The 13385-nt window shown below is 41.9% G+C and overlaps 2 protein-coding genes across 6 annotated transcripts in view; both read right to left on the reverse strand.

Moving 5' to 3' along the window:
- ANAPC4 (anaphase promoting complex subunit 4) overlaps positions 1–789 on the reverse strand; it is a 32594-nt gene extending 31805 nt beyond the window's left edge. For 2 of the 3 annotated variants that reach the window (XM_068943256.1, XM_068943255.1), the window contains exon 1: positions 585–789. In XM_068943256.1, the coding sequence (XP_068799357.1) occupies positions 585–692 (108 nt within the window). In that variant the 5' untranslated portion in view covers positions 693–789. The remainder of the gene's footprint in view (positions 1–584) is intronic. The other variant, XM_068943257.1, reaches the window with a different exon arrangement.
- A 696-nt stretch (positions 790–1485) lies between these two features.
- On the reverse strand, positions 1486–12642 carry ZCCHC4 (zinc finger CCHC-type containing 4). 3 transcript variants are annotated; one of them, XM_068943258.1, is made up of 13 exons: positions 12501–12642; positions 12077–12195; positions 10581–10663; positions 9603–9878; positions 8978–9058; positions 8585–8657; positions 6978–7128; positions 6383–6483; positions 4919–5040; positions 4166–4241; positions 3571–3622; positions 3009–3153; positions 1486–1718 (listed from the first exon to the last, which is right to left on the reverse strand). In XM_068943258.1, the coding sequence occupies exons 1-13, from the start codon at positions 12619–12621 to the stop codon at positions 1583–1585; spliced, it is 1536 nt and encodes a 511-aa protein (XP_068799359.1). In that variant the 5' UTR covers positions 12622–12642; the 3' UTR covers positions 1486–1582. The 3 variants fall into 3 exon arrangements, with proteins under 3 accessions (XP_068799359.1, XP_068799361.1, XP_068799360.1); XM_068943260.1 differs by lacking the exon at positions 10581–10663 and having other exon boundaries at positions 12501–12597; XM_068943259.1 differs by lacking the exons at positions 10581–10663; positions 12501–12642 and having other exon boundaries at positions 12077–12473.
- Positions 12643–13385: the final 743 nt, after the last annotated feature.

A 13385-nucleotide genomic window follows, 5' to 3' on the forward strand; every position in this document is an offset into this window, starting at 1 on the left:
GTAAATCAAATCAAGATGAAAATTTTTACTTTTCTTTAATAAGTCCTACATCTCAAGTGGTGTCGTCTTCTCTAGCAGAGGAGTCACTCCTAGGTCATTTTACAGGACGCTGCTCGCAAGGCAGCAACAGAGAGACAAACTGTGCCCTCTACAGACCTAGAAGCCTGCAGCCAACACAGGTTCTCTCTCCTTCTCCAACACCACGTCTCCACCCCTGAACACAACCACCACTTCCAGGAAAAAAAACACTGCAAAACTGATGTAACTGAAAAAGGGGCCCTTTAAAACTGCACAGATGCAGGCACTGAGAGTCTCACTGCTGAACGCGCCTGGCAATTTGAACAAGGCAACGAATAACAAGCAATAAGCAGCTCGACGAACATTTTTTGTTATTGGTAATTCTTGCAAGCTTGGCCAAACGCTTATGTCACGGGTAAGGGAAGCAGCGCCTGCACACGACCACGCAAAGGCGGCAGCGCTTCCCCTCGCTGCTCAGGCCCTCCCGCCTGCCGCCGCGCAGGCCCCAGGCGGCCGCCCCGGCCCCGGCCCCGGCCCCGGCCCCGGCCCCGGCCGCCGCCGCTCACCTCCCCCGCCCTGTTGGCCAGGGCGATGAGGTCCCGCTTGGGAGACCAGGCCATGAAGACGACCTCCTGCGGCAGCTGCTTCTCCCCGACCTGCCGGAAGGCCGGCATGGCGGCGGGGCGCTGCCGGCCCCTTCCCCTCTCCTCTCCGAGCGCCCCGGCCCCGCCGCCCGCCGGCCGCCCGCCTGCCGCCCTCCGCTGCCGCCTTCCGGAGGCGGCGCTTGCCCGGCGGCCGGCGGGCGGGCAGCGCGGGCCGCCTCGGCGCTTCCTGCTCTGCCCCCGCCGGCCGCGGCAAGGCCGGCCCTTCCTGTCTCGTCTTCCGCTAGTGCCCGCGTATCCGCCGCAATCTGACGATGGGGGTTCGTTTTTAGCATAGCTCCCGTCGCTACTGCAGCAGCGCCGATCTCAAAAATATTAAAACTCATGATTTTTTAAATCCAAATCGTTAAACTACTTTAAAAATACCACGAAGCATACTTGCTTAGTAAGCAGAACAAAAAGACCTGCGCCTGAAGTACTTTCAGCGTCCTTCCTCAGGCTTCTCCCCCTGCAAGCATCTGGAGAGAAGAACTGGAAACCAGCACGGTACTCTGAGCAGAGGGGAACGAAGTGCGAGAAGGAGCCTTAAGAATTTGTGCCTTTCCATCACCCATCCTCGCTTACCCCCTTGCCCCAAATTCCCCCGTACCTCCCACAAAGCCACAGCATTCACTCACTACCTAGTAGCCAGTTTAGCCTTCCTGACCTCTCCCCGCTGCTCCCCTTTTGACTTCAGATTCCAGCTAAATCAGGCAATAGCTAATCCTTGCCACACGACATTGTCACACTAAGCAAATACATAGTAAGAGAGTGGTTTATATTGCATTTTTGTCAGTAATGATGTATAACATAAAAGGACTGTCGCTTTGAGTTCAATCAGGTTTTATTTTGAATATTAATATTAACACGGTCAGAATATGGAATCAAAGCAGGCTATAAAAAAAATTTTGGGTCACTTTGTATCAACAAGGAAGGCTGGGCCTCTTCTTCTTCTTCTTTATTCTTTTCCTGGCGAATATTGCATGTTTCACAGCTGATCTTTTACAGATCCCCATCTTTACCTTCTTTGGAGTCTTCTGCCTTTTCTTTTTGTCAGTTCTGTAAAGCAAGAAAGAAATGCGCAGATTAAAGCAGACAACATACACCTGCATTTGCTCGTGATATAAATAAGCTGTCCATATAAGCATATGGACTGAGAAGTACTGTCACAAAAAGTACAAGGGACATTCCATTTTACAGTAAATTTATGACGCAAGTGGATTGGTTTTGGTCTCTGACAAAGGACGTATTTCATGACACAAAACACTGTATAATTTTAAATATAAATAAAACATTTACAGATGTTTTACCTAGAAAAAGAAATCTAAGTAATTTTCTGGAATAAGAATAAATTAGCAAAGGAACTAACCGATGGCCTGAAAGGACTAAACCATCACAACACAAAATATGCCTAACTGAAGAAACAGATAAGGTTTCACTATTTTCTTATAACGTCCTTTTTACTTTTTTTAAATAAAGAACTGTTAAGGGAAGGATTTTTCAAAAGGAGAGTTGTAAATATCTTATCTATTCATCTATCTCATTACATTTTAGCTCTACTACTCTATAACCAGAACTCAGAGTAATGTCATAGCAGGACATGAAGCAATGCACCTGTAGACCAGTACCACCTAGCAAGTACCCAGTGAACCTCCTGAAGCTGATCCAATAGTTCTGAATCCCTCACTATGCAATAGAGATACGTCTTTTGGGAGTCAAAACTTACTTCTACTGCTCCATCCATTCAAGTTAAGAATTACAAACAAACCAATACGCTCTGGAGAGGAAGTTAGAAAAGTACTAATACAAATACTTAACATGTCCTTCATTAATAAGCTCTTACAGGTTGGAGATTTAGACCCTACCACAGAGAGCACCTGAGGTACCAGACGGAACAGTAAAAGACACTAAAATAAGCAAAACAGGAATCAAGAAAAAACAAAGTAGTGACTGCAGTCTCTGCCCTTTGGTGAGGAATTTGAAGGAGCTAAAAAAGTTTCATTACTTCAGATTAATTTTGAATCTTCTTGACAGAGGTATCTCCTATGCACCATTCACCAAGTGTTGAATCTAGACAAACCCTTACAGTTAAGGAATTAGGACACATAGTAAGTGACCTGCCTAAATCATGCTGCTTTTTATCGTATGCTCCTCCAGTTGACATATTTCACACAGAGCCTCTGCAACAATACAGCAAACAGATAACAGTGAAAGCTGGTATCAGCATACAAAGCCTAAAATTCTCTCTTCCTATAACCATTTTCATGAAGTAAGAATTACCTCCCATCTCTGAAAGCCATCTTTATAATGGCTTCATTAATATAATTATTAATGCAATATCAAACTTACTGGCAAGCTGTTTTAGTGAGGGAGAGCCTGGGACAGGAATTGCGCTTGTGACCTGCTTTGCCGCAAACGAAACAACCAGCTTCAGTCCTCTCACAAGCATGGTCTTGAAGAGCACAGCAATTGCAATTACTACAGTGAAACCAAGCTGTAAAATACGTAACAGGATTTATGAACTTGAAAAATGATCATTTTGAAACCAAGCTTTAAATAACTTTTAACACTTACCTATGTGTTTATAAAATTCCCATTAAACACCACAAATCAAAATAAGCAAGCTGTTCCGTAAGAAATATACGTGGAATTTACTACTGGCCTTGAATTTAGGTGGCCGTGACTTAACAGGAGTTTATCACATTTCCACATAGCGGAAACCTACCCAATCAAGTTATTTGCTGGCAATTCATATAAAACTGAGATTTTTTTCCCTTTATTCTCTGTCTTTTGAATGATTAAGCTTTATTTCTTCTATAGCATATTTTCTGATTTGTCATCTCAGTTTCTTTGGATGAGAGCTTAAACAGTAAGCATACTTTTCCTTAGAAGAGTATTTTTCTGCACTTACACGGTTTGACACATTTGTTGCAAAGAGCACAATGCTTCCATCGTCTACCATCCTATAAATAAGAGAATGAATAAATGCATTGTTTTTTCTTAAAAAAAATCCAAACAAATAAAAACATTGATTGTGTCTTAAAACTGAGCTCATGACATATGTTCCCATTTATTTTCAGAAACAGCATATACATTGTGGGCAGCGCGAAAACAAAAATCCTGAGAATCTGTGACAACCACAGCAGAACGGCTACATTTTGAAGTTAGCAAGTTCTTCAACTTCCCAAACATAAGAAGAAAGGTATATGTTAAAATAAAGTAAAAAAAAAAAAAAAATCCACACACAATGAATAAGGTATATCACAAGGGGCAAGTAACAAACTTTTACAGTCCTCCTCCTAACCCAGAGGTGTCAGGAAACAGGAATTAATTCCCAGGGAGTTGTGAACGATGTCCTATGAAGTTAATAAAAAGATGCCTGAATGGAACTGCTTAGGGTTTTCCAGTGAAATCAATACCAGAATAGCTTTTTACCAGGGCAAAAATTACAGAAGTTATACGACTACTGCTAAAATTGCCATCCAGAAAGAAGTCAAAGTACTTACTTTTGATGTACATGAATTGCATATCTCACAGTGCTGGTTACCAGAGCTAACATATCGCTGACAGATAGCACATAACCTGGAAAAAATGAAGTTACAAACATATTGGTCCAGGATTTGCTCAAGAAACTACACGAATGAGTTTTATATAAGCTCCACAGTAGAAGTAAGGATCGCAAAAATCACTTTGCTAAGTTTAAGATACTTTTTTTGAGTCATACAACAACCACTTCATACAACCAGAGCCTCATAATCATTTAAACACCTTAAGTACAAAACAGTAAAATTCAGGTGCTCAAATTCAAATTAGCAATATACGTTATCAGCAGCAAATCAAACAGGAAAAAAAAAGAAAAAAAAAAAAAGAGCTATTTGAGTTCCATCAGTAAAATTCCCCTGCCCCAAAACTTCTTTTAGTCTTTATGTTCTGAACTACTGTCTCAACCAAGCTGATTATCAGGGATAGCAGTAAATCTCTGTCTCCCACAGGCACGCACATTTCCTATGGGCTAGCTGAGGAATCTCTTCATTCCACACTAATTAATGTAAAACCCTTTTTTCAGGTGTCCAACTCTCCTATACCTTGTTTATAAAATACAGGAGCTTAGCCTGAGACAGCAGAAATTGCTATTGAGCCTAGCATTGAAAAGTTAGGCAATCTCAATACTGAACGTCACCATCCCAAAATCATGTTGAGCCTTTATGCCCCAATTAAAAACACACTCGCACATTCACTTGAGTGTAAAGACATCTTACCTATAACCCTCTTCGACAGGAAGTACAATCGTACTTGGGCTGATGTTGGTGAAGATACGAACAGGGGACTGTCTACGACCTGTCTTGCCATGTTTATAAAGTGCATGATTATCATAATCTACCTAGAAAATAAGAAAACAAAATTTCTACCTAGAAAGCAACCTTGAGTCTTAAATTCAATGCTAAGCATGGACACAACTTTTTCATATTTACTCTCTTTATAGATGTTTTATGAAATTCTCATTTTTTTTTATATAAAAGACTAACTCTTAGAGTACAAATTTTAAAGCAAGGGTTCAGTCCGATGTATTTTTAAATTTGTGCAATCATAATAGCAGGCTAGACTCCAGAAATCAAGCTCGCAACACTACAGTTACCATATTTTACTTTTCCCTTTTTACTCTTTTGCACTAGATATCTGAGATAGTGCAGTTGTTTAATATCAGCAACGCATTTGTTCTAATATCTTTACATGGGCTGCTCTTCAACAGAACTATATTGTTTGTTCTGTCTGGGAGTATAAGAGTTGTTATGCATCTTAACCTATCTCAAAATAATTAAAAAGCTGCAAATCCAATTAGCACTGCCTCTTCTGTCACTGCACTCAGAGACCTTGGCACAAAAATTCTCCTCTCTGAACACGACCAGGAATGCAGAGTCTATAGTTTAACACAGGTTTTTTAACACAGGTAAGATACAAATAGGTTTTCCGGACCACCTGTGTCAAACTTAAGGCAGAAACAAATGAAACTACACTTGAAGGTTGAACTCCCTTTACTTCCTGACATATGTAACAGGAAGTGGCTTTATATTAACAGTACAGGACATATTTCCAATAATAAGTAACACAGAAACCAAAGAATAATTCGGTAAACGCTATCATGGTTAAGTCCTTAACAACTTCATTTTTTACATAATTCTAAAAATTTCCATTGTTACAGCTCCACTCTAAACCCAGCAGTTTTAGAGATGAAACACTTTAAACTTTTTTTTGACCAGGACTGGGCATTACCCCCAGCTTACTGACATTTCAACATTTGGGAAAAATAAAACACTTTTAAGTTCTCAGCTGTACAATAATACGCATTTGTTGAAATTACTGCAGGTTATGTCACAATGAAAACATTGCGGAAGAAATAAGTGAATAGACAAAAGACAGGTGAGAAAGTTAAAGGTAAGTAATAACTGTGTTACACTGCTACAGTTTATCAAAGGTATGACTAATACAAATACAAAATCCAGAGTTCACATGATGAGCAGCATCACAGGGTTTGCAGTGCCTCCCATACAGAGGGAATTGAAGTTGAAGAAGAATGACCATATACAGACCAGTGGATCTTCGATCCACTTCCATGTGTTTTCTCATTTGCACTGCACACCACAAATCAGCAAATTCACTGGCCTTAGTCATACGGATAATCCCCTCACACCGAAGCTTGGGAAAATCACTGCCCTCGGTCTTACCTGATAATCCATCATATTGAAGCTCGGGAAAAATTCAAGAATGCGAGACTCAAAGAAGTATGGAAATATCCAGATCATGGGCATCTCTTGGCTGTTATGACCTAAAAATGAAGACTCACATGTACTTTAAAGAAAAACAGTGTACATGAAGCAAGAAAAATTTACAGTAACTGTTGTGAATGCATGAATGGGTGCATGTATGTCATGCTGGGCATAAGAACGAGTTCCTTTAAGGTAACAGAATGTTGTTGGCATATTCTATATATATAGAGAGTGGTAAATTCTACTTAACTCAGATTATTTGTTTCATCTGCCTAGGTTGGTAAGAAACAGTAAAGGTTTGATAGCTTGTTCTCCTCCTCCTCTAAAGTCCATGTTAATTGTAAAGTAGATTTGTAAACATTTTAATAGAGAATTGGGTATTACTTAACTAAGAGTATCAGGAGGGTAAATCAAATATGTGGTACTTCATCTCTAGAAACTGTAATATGAGTGTGCTACCACTCACTAGAACATCAAGAATCACGGACTTTTCAATAAGTACTTTTTCTTAAGGTGACGTTACAAGCTCAACCCACCTATCTGCTTGTAATACCTTCTTTGTTTGTCTCCTTCCACATTGCCATTAGCTTTTTAAAACTAGAAGCCAGTGCTTCCACTAATCCTCCAAATGGAGGATCAGTCACCATAATGACCTTTTCATCTTTGTCCTGATAGAAGAATTGCCTGCAAGTTTCATGTGCAGCCTGTAAGAGACAGAGATTAGTTTCCAGAAGGTTAGAATCAAAAACTGCAAATAGGCTGTATCTGGCAATAAAAGGATTATTTTAGTAGCTACAATGTTGAAGTACGTTATTTTTTCTTGTAGGATTTCAGAAAAAAACCATGAGAACTGAAGCACTGACAACAACTGCCTTATTCAGTCAGTGCTGATGTATCAAGGACAGATACAGTTCAAGCTTTCCAACTTTCCAAAAGAGCCTACTCCTAAGGGTCCTAAATTTAACTTGGAAAAAAAAGAGGTTGCTCATACCAAGAAACCAGAGCTCAGGCTTAGAATACACTTGATTCATGTTCTCCCTTTAGTTTTATTCCATAAAACATTATGAAAGTAACAGAAGAACTTTCAGTTCACTGAACACTGATTCAATCCATGCTGTTTATAAAAAAATATAGTGTTCAAATTCTAGCAATCCAACCTTGATTCCATTATTTTAAAAAAATTAAAAAAGCTACATAATCACCACCATCCCAATTTCACTTGCAGCGTTCTCTTCTATTACTTCAACTTTATTGCAGTTCAAAAATAGATTTTTCTACAATAATGTTCTGAAGTGCTAAAATTTAATTGTTTAAATGAGACAGTGCATCATTGCAGCTGTCAACTTCTCACACCTTGAAAAGAAAACTACAGTGTACTGCAATGCAGATGAACAGTCTTTTGTTTTAATTGAATAATATAAAATCTGAATAGCGAAGAATTAAAAAGATTCAAAGATAAGGCTTTCAGACCAGCCTTCAGATTCTTTTTAGATGATTTTTTTTCCGTTTTCAAGAACTCATTCAAAACTAGGTTTTAGAATAGAAAAATCTGAAAATTATCTAAAAAGCGTGAACAGTATCACAATAAATACGTTTACGCAAGTTAGTGGTGGCTTAATAATAAAGGCAGGGAAGCACAAACAGCAATCAAGTAAATTACTGGGATAAATGCTTCAAAAGTAATGTTTAGAATTGAATTACACTACGATTCTCCATAAAAATATACAATAAATGTGCCACTGCAGACTTCCTAATAAACTCAAAATCAAGTCCTCAGTCTGTCATTTACAAAGAAACAAGAAATTCAACACTTTTTACCCATAACACTAATTCAACTTTTTTTTTTCTTTTTTCTTTTTTTTTTTTTAAATCAGAAAGGTTAACATATTTCAACCTTGCTTGCCTGGAATAAAGCAGGAATACCTCCTCTTCCCTCTCACATTAAGTACCAACAAACAAGTCCTGTGGCTTGTTCCACTGGGCTTGTAAAGGCAAAAGTGGGCAGAATTAAACAATTAATTCTGTCATAGGAACAAGAATAGTACTGTTGATGATTGATGTCATGACAGCTGTTTCCTACTAGATTAGCCACAAGTTTCTTACAAAATTCTTCACTAACAACATGCACTTATGAACCATTCAATAAATATTTGGCCTTACCTCTCCACCAAAGAAATAATGATTAAACATGTTATAGTGGCAGAATTCATCCTCTGTATAAAACTGTGAATACCTGTCAAGTAAATTTTTAAAGTAAGAGAAAAATAGAAAGAACTTCTTGTCTGCTATAAAGGGCATTTACAGTTAAAATGGGGCCTTAACAAAGAGAACACCTTTGGGTTCCGATCACTGAGAACACATGCTAATGCTGGAAATCATAAAGCATAATTATTTTTCTCATACACTGGCTGTCATAGATGTATATGTGTGGAAAGAGACATGCAGAGTGAGGAAAGTGAAAAAAGCACCCAAAAGCACCCATTTTATCTTTAAAAATGAGAACAGAAAACTGTGTACATAGTCTTCAGATAGATGCATGGTGAGAAAACCTACCTGAAATCAATATCTAGCAGAAGGCTTCTAACTCTGAAATCTTCTTCTTGTGATGCTTTTGATTGGATCATTTCATGTAGCCTAAAGTATAATTGAAGCAAAGAAATTTAATGCGTAATCATAAACTTCAGAAAATGTTTTGCAAGACATGAGTGCCTGATACTTTACTAAAATTAAAACCAGATACAGAAAACAGAATAACCAGAATTTCGATATCATCAGCATGACTCCATTTGGCTAATATTCAGAGTTTTAAACGTGTCAGTCTTAAAAGACAAAAAGTCAGTGAAGATCACTGGATCCATCATGAAGAAGAGAAATCAAACATAAGCAAAGAAACTCACTGTCGCTTTTACAAGAAAAAAAGCAAGACATTTTAGTTAGCAGATTTCTCTTAAATTGCAGTACAGATATAGTCTTCCTGTCTTGTCTTATGAGATTAAAGCAAGATCCCTCTGGCTGCTTGGATAATCCCAACCAATTACAGCTTAGTGAACCTCTTATTGAGGGAGAAAATCCTTTTAAGTAAATTCTATATTATTTAAATATTAGTATTTAATACTAATACTCACAGTTTTGAGACAGAGATATCATCTGGAAAACGTAACTATCCCCACTAACATACCTAGGTGTTCCAACAGAGAGCACTCGTCTGAATCCTAAAGCAATAATAAGGTCCAGCAGGAACTGGCAACTTCTGTCTGCAAATAAATACTGCGCATTTGTTTTCTTATTCTCCAGCGGATACAGAAGTTGACTGGGACTTTTTAACTGGGCAGTGGAGATATTGCATAGGAACTGGTGACCACAGTGTTCTTCCCATTCAGCTGGCAACAGCAATTGCTGGCATTCCTGACAAAACTTCCTCTTTGATAACGGCAAAAGAACAAAATTCTTGTATCTTTAAATACAAAAGACAGTAAGGAACACATTTTGAAAAGTTCTCCATAAAAGATATAAAGGAGGGGTTCATATTTTATACGAATCTGAACATTTAAAAGGCATATAGTTTACGCTGCTCTTACAAAAATCCACCAGCTATAAGTGAATGAAATAATATTTATGAGAAAACATTCAAAGTACACTTTGAAAAAGCCTCCCCTGAAAGCAAGTATATAACACACTAGCCAAATGTGTTGAGACTCCCCATAAAATTACTGGAGTACAGAGTGAAGGCCCTATATCCGCTACTAGCGAGCAGTCCTGTATGCTTATACACAAAACTCAAGAGATTTGTTACCGTATTACCTTTGCTTGTTTGCACAATGTTAAGTTATAGCCTGTCATTTTTGCATAGTTCACTGAGAAATCAGGAATTTTTTGAACTCAAACTGCTACTGGCCTGTTGTTAGTACGTTATGAGCAACGATGTAAGAAGAAATACACGTATGAAAAAAAGATACAATTTCCAGGTTGAAAATATCATGATCTAATTGCATGTTTCATGTTATTTTCCCTTTGCAGTCAACCAGTTCTCATTTTCCTAAGTCCCTTCGGAATGTTTTCATATTTTAAAGAACCTCGAAACATTGCATCTACATTCACAGTACCTCAACTTACATTACACTGTTTCAACTGAATGAAATATGTTTAGGAACAATACCTTTCCACATTCTGTCTGTGAGTAAAAGAAGGCTGATGATTTCTATTATATTCTTCACGTGCTGCAAGCCTAGTTTCTGACACCTGTAAAATTTTTATATATATATATATATATATATACACACACACACACACACACACACACACACACAGAGTTACAAAACAAACAGATACAGCTCTGTGTTGCAGATTAAATCTCAACGTTAAACCAGAAAGATGCAATGGTCTCGTGCTTCAGGTACACTGCTCAAATTCTCACAGTCCTTTGTTTCTTGAATCACAAGAAACAAATGTGACTGCAGTGTAGCAGCACACTACATAACAGCACAAGTCTCTCACTCTGAATTCAAACTATACAAAATAATAATACAGTAAAATAATTTTATTCTTCCACCACAGGAATACTCTGGGAAAAAGCTCAAAATGATGAAGACAGTGAGATGTACTTGATACTAATGCATGCCAGAAGCTGCATTCCCTCTAAAGAACTACGATCTGATTCTGCACAATTGATGACCGTGGAAACGTTGCCAGTCTGAGTGCATTTATTTTAAAAGTATGACAGCTCTTCTCCAAGTCTTTTATTTTGTTTCCATAAAACATGCTTATTGGTTTCATTCTTAACAGACGTTCAAGACCTTTGCACAAAACTTAAGAAATCCACTTGTTTGAAGGGGAAGACAATGGAACTCGATGTAACAAAATACCATGTGATACAAATTATGTTCATAATGAAACATCACTAGGAACATTTCAGTCTACATAAACCAATGAATAACCACCTCATTTTCGCTTTAGAGAGTCTATCAGTAATAACTAACACATACAGAGATGAAAGGCTTAAGAACGTGATTAAATTCCCAAGCCAGCCTGCTGAGAACAATAACTAAAACACAATATACTCATTCAGGGAACAGAAGAAGTAACACAAAACGTAGGGGACAATGGCAAGCTTTTCATAAATACGTATCAATCCCAACTTTGTGACCCTGCAATTGTCTGACTAAAGTTCTTTAGATGAAGAGAAAGCGTTGCAGATATTCTGAAACTATTGAGAATCACAACACTCCTTGCCATCTCACTATTTTTTTTTATATTCCATTGTCTGCCTAAATCCACTAGCGGCTCTCCATTTTAATCACAGAAGACAAGAAATTCCTGGGATAAGAATTACCTTTTTGTGTTCAACAGAGCACAGTATTGCCCGAGTTTTTAATTTGAATTCTTAAGTGGTTTGGTAATACAGCAATAAATGAATTTTGCTCAAAGCACAGATGGCTTTCTTTGAAAGTTTTATTTCAAGTGGTGGAGCACTCATTTATACCTGGAAAATGTACCTAAATACAAACTATTAGACAAAGTTTATAAGACAACAATTGATACAGCTTTCCAGATTCCCCTACCACCAAAAAAAAAAAAAAATTCAGTTTTCTGACAAAAAGGGACCAAAATTCCAACTATTTATATTTATCACAGTTTTAAGCAGTGCTCTCTTACCTTCTCATCTTCCCACTGGAAAAAGTTACAATCTTTCCTATCCCTACAAGCTGAACAAGCATAAAACCTTCTTCCTTCTTCTTTTCCTTGGCTCATCTTTACAAAGAGAAGAGCAGGACCTAAAGGACAAGCGCAAGTACGTCCTGATACGCTGGGCAGCTACAGATTTATTTTAGTAGCTGCACTGCAAGTGTCATGCTCCCAGAATAAAGCAGGGACAAAGGCTGGTGTTAAACAAATCGCTCGTTTCAGGGCCGGCTGCGAGGCAGTTGGAGAGGAGCGGCCGAGCCGCTGAGGGGCGCGGGAGAAGGGGCGCTCCCGCCCCCAGCACTGCGGCGCCTCGGGCAGAGCCGCCAGAGCCCCCCGGCCCGGCACCCGGCCCCGCTCCTCCCTCGGCAGCGCCCCCCGCCCCGCGCCGGCTCACCGTGCGGGCAGCTGGGCGCGCCGGGGGCCGCGCCGAGCAGGGCCAGTCCGCCCAGCCCCGACCCCGCCGCTGCCTCCGCGCCGCGCAGCCCCGGCTGGCCACCACTGCCGCGGGCCGCCATGTTACCGCCGCCGTCCCGGCAGCCCTCGCCAACGGCCCGCGTTAGGCCGCCGCAGGCAGAGAAAGAAGGAGCGGCCCGTGCGCTTGGCGGAGCGCGTCGCAGCGCCACCCGGCGGAGAGGCGGGAGCCGCGGCAGGGCCGCGGCGCCGGAGGCGGGCGGGGGCGAGGGGAGGGGCGGGGCGGGGGCGAGGGGAGGGGCGGGGCGGGGGCGAGGGCGAGGGGCGGGGCGGGGGCGAGGGCGAGGGGAGGGGCGGGGGCGAGGGGAGGGGCGGGGGCGGGGGCGAGGGGAGGGGCGGGGGCGGGGGCGAGGGGAGGGGCGGGGGCGGGGGCGAGGGGAGGGGCGGGGGCGAGGGGAGGGGCGGGGGCGAGGGGAGGGGCGGGGGCGAGGGGAGGGGCGGGGGCGAGGGGAGGGGCGGGGGCGAGGGGAGGGGCGGGGGCGAGGGGAGGGGCGGGGGCGAGGGGAGGGGCGGGGCGGGGGCGAGGGGAGGGGCGGGGCGGGGGCGAGGGGAGGGGCGGGGCGGGGGCGAGGGGAGGGGCGGGGCGGGGGCGAGGGGAGGGGCGGGGCGGGGGCGAGGGGAGGGGCGTGCGGCTGCGGCCCCCAGGGGGCGGGGAAAGGGGCGGGGCGTGCGGCTGCGGCCCCCCAGGGGGCGGGGAAAGGGGCGGGGCGTGCGGCTCCCCGCCTCAGCGGCGGCGGGCGGCTGCAGGCGGGAGCGAGGGGCGGGGCAGGCCCTCCCTCCGCCGAGGCCGCCAAGCACGGGCCGGACG

Source organism: Struthio camelus, chromosome 4 (assembly GCF_040807025.1).
Source record: "Struthio camelus isolate bStrCam1 chromosome 4, bStrCam1.hap1, whole genome shotgun sequence".
NCBI lineage: Eukaryota > Metazoa > Chordata > Aves > Struthioniformes > Struthionidae > Struthio > Struthio camelus.

Coding starts and splice junctions, on each gene's coding strand:
- ZCCHC4 (XM_068943258.1), bottom strand. CDS start 12,621: ATGGCGGCCCGCGGCAGTGGTGGCCAGCCGGGGCTGCGCGGCGCGGAG. Junction 7,129..8,584: donor ATTATTTCTTTGGTGGAGAG/GTAAGGCCAAAT, acceptor TGTCTCTTACAG/GCTGCACATGAAACTTGCAG. Junction 3,623..4,165: donor GCAATTCATGTACATCAAAA/GTAAGTACTTTG, acceptor TCTTATTTATAG/GATGGTAGACGATGGAAGCA.